The sequence below is a fragment of the Manis javanica genome, chromosome 7, assembly GCF_040802235.1.
Source record: "Manis javanica isolate MJ-LG chromosome 7, MJ_LKY, whole genome shotgun sequence".
Lineage (NCBI taxonomy): Eukaryota > Metazoa > Chordata > Mammalia > Pholidota > Manidae > Manis > Manis javanica.
In genome coordinates, this window is record NC_133162.1 from 4,939,219 (window position 1) to 4,951,534 (window position 12,316).

At 41.5% G+C, this 12,316-nt stretch overlaps 1 protein-coding gene across 2 annotated transcripts in view; it reads right to left on the reverse strand.

Annotated features, from left to right (window-relative positions):
* Positions 1–12,316, reverse strand: part of DOCK1 (dedicator of cytokinesis 1) — a 466,830-nt gene that overhangs the window by 174,827 nt on the left and 279,687 nt on the right. For both annotated transcript variants that reach the window (XM_073240131.1, XM_073240130.1), the window contains exon 28: positions 2,665–2,766. In XM_073240131.1, coding sequence (XP_073096232.1) covers positions 2,665–2,766 — 102 coding nt within the window. The remainder of the gene's footprint in view (positions 1–2,664; positions 2,767–12,316) is intronic.

Genomic DNA, 12,316 nt, shown 5'->3' on the forward strand with positions numbered 1-12,316 from the left:
TGCAAAGGAAGGGGCAAAGGGCGTGCGCCCACCCGCCGAGGCCGAGGCAGCTGTCAGGTGGGGTTCCCAGAGAGCCTGGGCTGCAGCTGAATGAAGGCGGGAGGGCGTCTCAGATGGAGTGACCTGACCGTGCAGAGGCCTGCAGGACTTGGCGACCCTAAGTAATCTACCACTGGGCAGAACTGGGGGCGGCCTTGGGGAGCAGTGGGGCAGTTCCACAACATGTGGCCAGCCGGGAGTCCAAAATGGAGGGGAGGGGCTGGCCATGCTGGAGGTCAGCTGCCCCAACCTGCATCCTGCGCTCACTCACCCTTTAACCAAAGGCATGACTTCCACTGGCAGGGTGCTCTCTTAAGTCATGGCTCGCTCAGTCACTCAACGAATGCTTCCTAAGGGCCACTCCGTGGGCATTTGGGACAGACAGTGCTTTCTGCCGGAAGGCCCAGAGCACTCCCATCACCTTCCGTCTCACTATGGGGACTCCAGGCAAGTCCTCAATTTTGTGTTACTGATTCTGAGATGCGGGACACATGACAGCTCGTGCCATTCTGCCAACGAGCATCTCCGCTGCAGACGGAGAACAAGGGCCCTGCCAGGCTCAGCATCCTACGGCGACCGCCTCCATCGTGCGTTCTGAGTTGGACACAGTCTATCTTTTTCTCTTCCAGATCGGTCTTTGGGCACCATGCTCTGCTCCAGCCTCTCACTGTCTTGGGGTCTAAGGGGGTATCTGAGACACTGCAGAAAGAAGAGTTCTGGGGCATGGGATTTTGGTGTTGACAATAGTTGTGATTTCGTATGGGAATGACTGATCCAACCAGAAAAGGGCTGACTTTGAAAACCTGACACAGCACTTGGTAACAGGAGGTAGTCAGTAGAAAATGGCTGAGGCGATTTTCATACTCCGATACTAATTAACTTCCAATTATTTAACACAGAATGATCTTTTATTTTTGCGAGAGGTTGTCAGAGTAGAAAAACAGTCAAATCCCTTCTCTGTATAGTTAATGGATGGGAACACATTTAACAAAGGTTCTGACAGATTAACAGTAAAAATGGTTTACAATCCTTGCAGTATGAATTTGTGGTATCCAAACTGCAAATGCCATTTTATAACGGAAATCAAATTGTCTGCAAATAATTGATTTTCTGAACTGCTGCATCTAAGGAAAAAATCCCTTGGGAAATCAGGACCACAACATTTAGGAGGTATCTGATCATCTACTCCGTGCAAGGAGAGAGGGCACACACTTGGAATTCAGCAAATTACAGTCATTTTTAAACACCATGTTGTATGTATAACCCCTTTTCACAACACAGTGAAGCTTCCCCCATCAACCACACACTTCATAGACAATTTGCATGTGTGGATTTTAGCCAGGTGACTATTCTGATAAAGGAAAAACTGTTAATTGGAGTCCTAAGTTTTCAGGATGAATAATGTTCCTCATTCTTAAACTGTACTATTCTACCTGAAATGTTATCTAGGAATTTGTTCATATAGATTCAGTTACAACTATCCTTCTACTGACCAAAGCAGGGCTGAGGGGCTACATCTGACACTCAATGGTGGCCTGAAATGTTGCACATCACAAATTGGACTTCACTCTGCCATCCATGATTACCGAAGACTCACACCATGTAAATGTGAGATACAAAACAGACATGAGTACACCCTACTTTAAACAAAACTAAACACACAGACACACAAACACAGATGCCTTCTTTGCTCCTTAACTTTTATTTAAGGAAAACTACTAAATTTAGGTATGGCTCTGTTTTTGTCTCTTTACAAATTTAAATATACAAACACACACATGTAGTAACAATGATTAAAAAAGAAATTTTTAGTTAGAAATCATCCTTTGCAAAGAATCCTTTGCAAAAGAATCATTAAATGCATTCTCTTCTTCCCATCTCTTAATAAGATGCAACCGTGCTACCAACGTTGCTAACCTTGTTTTGGAACAAACAGTAGCATCTGTTCTGCTCGATAGGAATCTAGAGGCCCGAAAAATGGGACCTGTGCTACCAGACACCAGTGTTCGTGTCAACATCTCATTGGGAGCTCTGCCAACCAGTTTGGTTACAGCTTTGCAAAGAGCATGTGCCATACGGCCACGTGACTTCAGGTTGTTAGGGAGGTAGCTCCTAAGCAATAAATTGCCCTCTATTATACCTCTCCTAATTAAGCTCTATCATACATAGTTTTACTGAGGACGACTAGAGAGTCGAGAAATGTTGATGAGCTTCCATGATTAGAGTTAATTAATAAGAGTACAATTTAAGGCTGACAAAGCTCTCTGGCTTCTCTATTGGGAAGTTAATCAATAAACAGACAGGAGTTAATGGCAGCCTCTCCTTAGGAAAGCCCCTCCAGATTTCCAAGGATCCCCAAGCACCGGGAAAACTGTGGCCCAAGAAAAGAGATCTCTCGGGCCTTCCACCCTGCATCAAACTCCAGGGCAACATGGGAAACAAGTCAGTATCAGGGCCCTTAGCTTCTTAGAACCCGGCTTCAGACCTTTCCAAGTAGCTTCTAAAATCAACTAGAGGCAAGTTCTAGGCAAAATCATACTGAAAATAGAAATATTTATACAGGTGTTTTGCCTAACATTTTGGCCCCAAAACACAGTGGATGCAGACAGTCAAAGTCACACTCACCACAACATCAGTCCTCATTTTCCCAAAAGTCTTGATCAAATGAGCATAATGATAATCTTCCATTTGTCGTAAAATCGCTGTCATACAAGCCACGAAGTTCCCCTGTAAATGAATCAAAAGCTACAATTAGATGGGGAGAGATCACCATTTGAGGAAAGTTGACATCAACCAAAAATCTGGAATCGCAACTGGTCAGGGAGGAGCAATGGGGCCTGGGCAGGAGGTGCCCAGCTCTGGACCCATTGCTTCCTGGCAGTACTGGGTCCCCAGTCACTTCCAACCTCACTATCCTTATTTCTTTATTCATCTATTTTTACTATATTTCCTTCTCTCTAACTGCATTAAATGCTTTCTGAATACATGGTTGTTTGGGCTGGAAAAATAAACTTTAAATATTTTTGCACTAACTATGCAAAAATTAAAGGCAAGATTTAAGCCACCGTCACTTAGGCTTTGTGCTCTCTAGAAAGCTGCTGCCCTATTACCAGACCAAATGTGTATGCAGCCCCGCCCTACTCCAGGGCCATGGCAAAGAGCCTTTCATTTCTCAACACCTGCCTGTATCCCCCTTGGCCAATTTGGAGGCAATCACCACTGACTCCACAGTGAGCCATGGTCCCACCTCCCCCAGGGTGAGGAGCAATGCAGGCTCACCAGAATGGAAAGTGGGAGAGGGGGTTTGTCAGCACACAGAGCTGGGAAGAAAGGCACAAGCAAACCAGCAGACAATGAAGACATGCAGAGAGGAAAGGGCCCAAGCAGTTAGCAAACGCCTGCAACCAACACACATGTGCCTGGCGGTGGGCATGCGTTTGTGTGTGCAGGCCTGTGCACATGTGCTCGTGTCCACACACAAAAGGGGATATGGTTTGATTGATGGGCAGCAGCTAGCTCGCTCTGTTGCCATTGACTGCAACCGATCACTTCTGGGTTTCATGCATGACAGCATCTTAAAAGCCTTCCTTGCTTTTAAATGTTTTCGCTAAATTAATGACATTTTAAGACACATAGGACATTTATTTTCTCCCATTAAACCCGTGCAAGTCTGGTAAAATCAGAGGATGAGACATACTTCCAGACAGGTCCTTAGTTTCGCCCTGCTAAATGAGGTCCCAAATTGCATTCTTTATTAACTCTACTTTTACGAGCAATGTATTTGAATACCTAAATGTCTTCTGTATTAATTTGAAATTAACGCATGGTCTATGGTGAAATGCGGAAGTTAAGTATTTTTTCCAATCCATTATATATCTATAGTATACATACATGTTCCCAAAAGAGTCCTCACAGGATGCATTGTGTAAATTGAACAAATACAATAATAATACGGTATCTTTCATTTGCCCAGAAATGTAAATTATTTGTGAATGATGATAATTGCTGAGATTTAGATTCCAAGTTACTGTTCAGGGAAAAGAGCTAAATAATGCTTATTTTCCATTGGAGGAATGATTTATAAAAAGGCAAAATGTCTATTTATGAATAGGAACTTTTGAAATCACTAAGTATTTGTCATTCCATTGAGTTCAATCCAGAGAAACCACCTTTGCACCTTCTTCACTCTTCATGAGATACCACCTTTTAGATAATGGTCTTCGTAATGTGACGTGTTGATCGATTACAATGTCAAGCCTGAGCTAAGGCCATTAGACCTACGGCTCCATTCAATCACACCAACAGATTCCCTTCTTGACCCATCTTACAGGCAGTGAAACTGAGGCTGAGAGCTGTTCCCCTCTGAATGAGTAGATGGCAAAACGGAGTGAGCCCAGCCCTGCCGGCCACTCACACCTGAGCTGATTTCTGTTATACCGATGCACATTTTCATTCTTTCTTCTGAGCTTTCTGAGGCTGCTTCTGACGGGCAGTGTGAGGTGGAGATTCACTTTCCTGCCCTCCTGCAGTCATCAGAGAAAGCTGGAGAGGGTGAGGAAAGGTAAAGGCTGCCACAGACGGTGCCCCACTTCCTGCCCTAACAGCTACCTGTGACCTGATGTGTCCACAGTAGACTGGGTACTTTTCCAGAGCAAGAAGAGGCCTACATTGACCAAGGTGTGCCTCGCAGGGTTCAAACTAATTTCCTGCAGGGCAAAAGGGTTCACCAATCGGGACTCACACACTAAATTCATTGAAATCACAAAGCCAGTTATACATAATGAGAAGCAATACACCTATTGTGCTTGACTTAAAACACCAAGTTAGAAGCAGAAAGGCAAGACCCCAGAGCAGCGTCAAGCACACCAAGGGCAAGAGAACTGAGTAACGTTATGAGAGACGCCACTGCATCAGGAGTCCAGCCAGATACTGAACAGGTGATGCAGACATAGTCAATTTAGGAAGCAGGCTGCCATGTAATGCTGAAAAATTCATGCTGGGCAAAGGCTGGGGGAGCCGACATAATACAGAAAATGAAAAACTGCAGAGAATGTAGCAAATGTCCAAAAAGCAGGTCCTGGGAGGGTACACATGGCCACTGGGAAGTCTTCTCTTTGGATGAAAGCGCCACAGAGAAGGCAACTGAATGCTACCTTCTTTACCAGCCAGAGGTTCTAAGTGGAGTAGGCCCGGGTAAGGGGACAGAGGCTGAACATCACCAAGGGTTAGAGGTCAAAGGTCAGCAGGTACAAATGTTCTTTACTTAACCTTGGGAAATGTTCAGAAGTAACATGGATGTGCACTGTTCAGTCTTTCCTAGAGGAAGCAAATCTTGCTAGTTCAACTTTTTTCCAAGCTGAAGCTATGAACCCACTAGGAACGTGGTGATACACAGGAACGCACCCCCTTGCCTTAGGAACGGAGCCCCACCCACAGGGTGCCGGTTTTTCTCAAGGGAAGCACTGTGGTTCCGTGAAGTTCTCCCGCTGCTGTGACCCCAGAAGCACCCTGCACTGTGGGCGGGTGGGCAAAGAGGGTATTTATGGGAACTGTTTTTGCAACCAGTCACAAACTGGAAACAGAAATGGGGAAAACTGTAAACAGAAGCTTTTATTCTGCAGGCTCAGAAGAAAATTACTCTTCTATGCTTTTTAATTGATTTATTTGAAACACATTTCAAAGTCATGTGAAGCTTTTCCTTCTCAACAATGGGCAGTCTGGCAGGTAGTCTGGGGGTGACTGTGCACAACTCCTCCTGGAACCTGGCATGGGGACCGGTTTCAGCCCCAGTGACTGAGTAAAACTGAGTAAAAAATTAAAAGAAGATATATTCCTTATGCAAAATAGGGACAGAGAAGTTAGGATACAATTGCTGAACATGTAAAAGCCAGGCAATAGAATGCCTAAAGAACAAAAAATGTGAACTTCATTAGTAATCAAAGATGAAAATGATACATCATTACTTGGCTGCCAAAAGAGCAAAGAAGTATTTGCGTGACGATAATGTTGGCACGGGCGCCGAGGATGGGCACTCTTCCACGCTGCTGGTGGCAGCGTGAATGGCTATAACCTTTTTAAAAAGCGATTTGGCAATTGGTTTGAAGAGTCTAGGAAAAAAAATACTCATCTCCTCAGTAATTCTACTTCTAACAATCCTCCCAAGGAAGTAATTCAAAATAGGAAATTTTTATGCCTAAAGATGCCTGTAGCATCACTAAAAACTTTAACATCAAGAAGCCACCTAAGTGATATGAATTTTGTAGGGCAGCGAGATAAAATGTAGGATGGCCAGTTCTGTTCAAATTTCAGATCAACAACGAAAAACAAGTATGTCCCAAATTTTGCATTGGAAATACTGCATGGGATGTCCACATACTAGGAAAATTATTTACTGTTTATCTGAAGGTCAATAGAACTGGGTATCCTGTGTTTTCACTTGCTACATCAGGCAACCACACCGTAGCACTGCTGTGAAATATTACACAATCATTAAAATATTAAATATTCACTAAGGAAAATGACATATTTTAATAACATGAGAAAGAGCTTGAAGAACTAAAGTGGAGATAATTACATATACATATTCCAGCAATAGAAAGAATATAGCATAAAAAAGAAAAACAAGAAAAAGGAAAAACAAAACAAAACACTAGTCTCAGGGGTGGGAAAATAAGCCCAGATTCCTTTTATAAACATAAATATATTACTATTTTAAAAGGTAGTGCTGAGAAAAGCAGATCTCTTCTGGCAGCAGGGACCAGCTCCCCCAGGCCGTGAGTCCCCTTGTCACTGAAGAGCACATGCACAGGGTCCCCCCGTCCACGTGGACTTGGTCACTGCTTTGCACAGCTCCTGAAGCCTGGTTGCAACTCACCTCTGAAACGTCCTAAACTACCCTCTGTGTGTCCCAGGTTTAATCTGTGCCCCCCCAAATGTACTAGGCAGGTGGACAATAGAACAGAGAACAGGCAGAGTGGAAGACAGGCAGGCAGAACAGGGGACAGGCAGGATGGAGCCGGTGTGGCAGGGCAGGGGACACTCTGTAGCAGGTAAGTGAATGAATGTAAGATGCCACTGCAGGATAGAGACAAAAGATTTTAAAAAGGACAGATTTTGGAGATAGGAGATTTAGGATGAGCCCCACCTTCTTAACAGTATCCTCATCAGCTTTGCTGGTTTAAGGTCTAAGACTGAGTACATAGATGAGAAGGAAAAATCCCAAGGATGTTAATTCACACAGAGTTGTGAAGGCGTGCCTCATTCCCACAATAAGGATGGACGTGGCCATGTGACTTGAAGGCAGGGTATGAGATTACTCTTGGTAATTTCGTCAACCAGATACGCATGTATCACAGACCCTGGAGCTCACCTACAAGGAATACGTATCTTCTGTCTGGCAAATACGCAGAGGCAGAAAATTCAACTGTCTTCTAAATGTTCTAAATGCTAAGCAATGTGGGACAACTCCAAACCACACAGACAGTCAGAGCTCTAATAGTGGCCTAGGAGCACCAAATCTAGGGGGGCAGGCACCAGGTCTGAATGACAGGAGCGTTCAATTATGGAATCTGGGATTATCCTTCATGACTGCCAGTGATGACTTGTTGAAAAGCTTAAGCCTCTTTTCACCGAGGCAAGTACTTTGAAGAGGAACTCTCATTTACATGTTTAAATTTCATATACATCAAAGAAAACAAATCTGCCTCATAGTCATCACTAAAACTAAAGAAGTAATCCTCCAGGGACCTGTTCAATATATTGCTAAATGCGATTGGCCAAACATTTGCAATCATTGTGGGAAGATGTACAACCTGCTGAATTCTGACGTTGATTTTGGGGGGCATTTGAGCCAAAGAATCAAAACTGTAAAAGCAACATTGCAATGACCAGAGTACAGGAAAAGGGAATGCAGTTAAGAGTTGAGTCCTCCAATTTACAAGGCAGGTGTGACTTGAAATAAATCTGCGTATGGATAAGTTCTTGGTACCGATAAGGTGAGAGCCCTAGGGCGCACAAAGGCTTTCTGCTTTCCAGTGGGAAAGCCACTGGTTAAATGGGAAAGGGTTCTATTTGCTATGAGGAAATTAGAGAGAGAAAAGTAGGGAGTCCAAAAAACTAACAAGGAATATCTAAACATGCCATTAACCAGCCCCAAGCCTCACCCGAAGTCTCTGTGGAGATGATGTTTGTGCAAACACACTTAGGGGCTGCTGCAGAATAAATTAAAAATGATCCAGAGCATGCATTCCTCTCTGTTTCCTCACATTACACAGACAATAAAGAACGTTTCTTCAATTCAAAACCCAGAAGGACCCAGAAAATGAGAAGACTTACAAGTTGAGATAAGAAAATCTGGAAGCTGCAGAGCAGATGTGTGGGTGCTCACTGACTGCCCTGATGTGGGAGCAGGTGACTGGCTAACAGGAATCCCGCTGATTCCTGGGACAGAATCCTACAGTCTCCACAGCTGGAGGGGCCAGGTACTCAGAAAGCGAGGCTGTATTATGAGGTGAAAATCAAGAGCATTCATGTCTTTAAAATGTGATGCATGTGTCCCACTCCCAGAGTGCCCACTGAGGGGCCTCTCCTACTTGCTCCCAGGCAAGGGACACATGTTTATTCTCTGAACAGGGGGTGCCTGACTAACAGAAATAAAGTGTGGCTGAAGCCACCTGGCTGACAATGTTAATGATAAGAAACCAAACACTGTCCCCGCCCCTGTCTCAGCACTGCTCCACTCCCAGCGTGTTTAAACTCACCCCCTCCACAAGTCTTAGCCCCCCACCAAAAGGAAACGGGAGATGGGAACACTTTCTGGGAAATCTGACCAGGCCATGAGGATTCACCCCCTGACTACCCACGCACAGGCTCCCCAGCCACCTGGCTCTGCACACACGTGGGCAACAGAGAGTCTCATCAGGACTGCAGGGCCTCCTGAGAAAAGTTAATCCAGCATTACTAGGAGACACCAAAAGAGCAGACAAAACAGAATCCAGAGGAAAGAAAGAAAATTAGGAAGTATAATAGAATTCAAAGAACTGTAATAACTATGCTCAGGTAGATATGAGATTATATCCATAAAACAAGAACATAATGTTATAAAAAGAGAAGACAAAAAGACCAAGAAAGGGTTCCAGAAAATTTAAACTATGTAAGCATAAATAAGAATTTTAACATAAGTGTTAGGAGGTAAAACTAATAAATCCTCTAATAAACACCTGCACACACGCGAGTGCGCGCGCACACACACACACACACACACACACACACACGCACGCAGAGTAAGAACACCAGCGAATCCATTCAAGGGATTCAGTGTCTAATAAATTGGAATTCCAGGAAGAAAGAACACAGAAAATGGAGAGAGAAAGCTATTTTTACTAAAATGATAAAACAACCACAGAAAAAAAAAAGCTATTAGAATAATGAGTTTAGCAGACTACAGAATACAGGATCAAACTACAAAAATCAATTGTTTCTCTATATACCAACAACAAGCAATCCAAAAATGAAATTCAAAAAATAATTCCATTTCCAAAATCACCAAAAAATAAAATACTTAAGTATGAATTTAACAAAATAAGTATAAGACTCATATACTGAAAACTACGAAACAATGTTCAGAGAAATTAAACAGGACCTAAATACATGGAAAGATACCCCATGTTCATGGACTGGAAGGCTCAGTCTAGTTAAGATGGGAACATTCCCCTAATTGATTTACGGATTTAATACAATCCCTACCAAAATTCCAGCTGGCTTCTTTGCATAAATTAACAAGCCAATCACAGACAAACCCATATTGTATGATCCAAATAATTGAAAAGGTCCAAATAGGCAAATCTATAAAGAAAGAAAGAAAGATGAGTGATTGCCAGGACTGGAGATTTGAGAGGAGATGGAGGTGGTACAGGTTTCTTTCAGCAATGATGACAATAATAAAAAATTGAGTATGGTAACAGTTAAACTCTATAAATACATTAAAACTCTAAGGCTGTTCACATGAAATAGGTAAATTCCATTACACATGAATTATATATCAATGGAATGACTAAGAGTTTTTACAAATAGAAACTAATTAATTAAGCAATATAAGGTAATTTTTCTCAAATGGCATTCATATCCAGAATGAAAGGACTCACTGAGTGTCAGGAATGACCAAAACTTGTCATTGTGAGATTTTAGAATACCAGGGATGAAACAATGATCCTAAAACATTAAAGAAGAAAAGTGGAAAGAGTTGCTGGTGTGGATTTGGAATTGATAATGGAGACGATGGCAGAGGGGGCAGTTAATTCTCAAGGCAAGTCAGACTATTAGCCCTTATAAACCATGCAATGTACTACTCAGATTTAAAATAATAACAACACACTCAGAAAAATACTTCCAACTTCTATGATCCTTGTGAAGTTGTTCTTCCTCTTTAGATTTATTAAAATAGATATGATGGTTTTTCGCCTTTGCTTTGATTTTCTCACTTAGCGTTTTCATGTCACATGTAATTAACCTTTTTAGGATTAGAGGGGAAGTGTAAGGAATAAATGATAACGCAAATGCAGAAAGAACTCTGTCGTAAAATAAAGAAAGAGAAGACAGTATGTCATGCAAAATTCAGCTATACTTATAAAGGTCTTTCATGTATGGTTAATTAAATATTTGATTAAGCTTAAGATATAATTAAAAAGGCTGAATTAGGTACTTTGGTTAAAATGAAGGTTCTTGGAAGAAAAAGTATTCATTCATATCATTTGAACCTCACAACACTTTTCTCAGAAATAGAATTTATGGTAAAACTGAGGAGTGCATTTTGTTCTTTTTCTTGTTTAAAGATAAATTCAATTCCATGAAGCCTTTAACCAATGTATGGGTATATTTTACTCATTGGTTTTCAAAATATTGTGATTCCATTTTGTTTCATTTTGTTTTGGAAAAGCCCACACAATGAGGAATGTTTGTAAAAAGAAACTACACAAAATTTAAAATAGTATGGCTGAGAAACTACAATAATGTCATCTATTATCTATTTCAGCTACTAACAAGAAAATTAAACCTGTATCAAATTTAAATTGAGTTCTTGGTTGAGTTCATAGAGCAGTAGTATCTTATATCATTGCAGACATTATAAGGAAAAAAAAATCTAATTTTAAAAACAAAATCAATTTCAATTTTACAGTGGCAGTAATTGTAGGAAGACATTTATAGGTCAAATATACCAAAAGGGAATATTTGGATCTTAAGTTACCCGTAACTATTATTTGCTACTTATTCAATGGAATAAATTAAACACATATTCACATTTGTTATGAAGGACAGAAATAAATTACAGTCAAATTTTATATATCCTATTATACTTTATGGTATAATGAGGAATATATACTTTGTATACAGCTTAATGTAATTCATTTGTTGCTAACACAAGTCAGAGATAAAAGCAGAGATTTTCATATAAACTCAGTAAATCAGATAATATTACAGCCTCAGAGAATTTAGGATTTTCTAAGTCTTCTCCCATGATATACAATATCTGTAAACACACTGTAATTGAAACAAGAGTAATTCAGTCTTAATAAAATTTTACCAAATGAAGGGAGGATCAATATGCCTACACATTTTTTTTAATTGACTTCTGTCTATAAAGGACAGTATCATGATCACAGTTGCAGATTAAAGTCAAAAGTTTCTTCGATAAAATGAAATCCCTCTCCATGAATCATGGAAGAGCATTTATATTGGTGTGATGAGCTGATGAGGAGGGACCAATGTCACATAACCAAGTGTTAAAAAGGTTAACGAATCATAGGAGGATAAAGTGTATTTTGAGATATGAGATTATTGTATAACAGAAACAGAACTAATCTAAGTTATAAGATATTTCTCAGAAAATGCTTATCTATACATATATATACATACACTGCACGTGGATATATGCTCAGACACTGCCCATCACTACGCACCACACCAACAGCCTGTCTGCTTACACCCGAGTAGGCCCCCAGAGTGATTTTTCAGATGAAACACCTTGATTTTTACTTTAAACATCTCCCACTACTGGGAAGTGTCACTGAGTCTGGGGGCACCCATCAGATACTCAGCAGAGCGATTAGCAGGACCAGCAGATGCCTATGGAAAACACAGCAAGCGTGAAACGCATCTCACTGGGGGGCCAGGCCCTCCTTGTCTACCTTCAGCACAGTACTCAGGGAATGAAGTTCCCGGGGCTCTGAGGAAATGGGGACCATTTGGAACACACCCGGAAGAACAGAGGGAACTGGGCCAA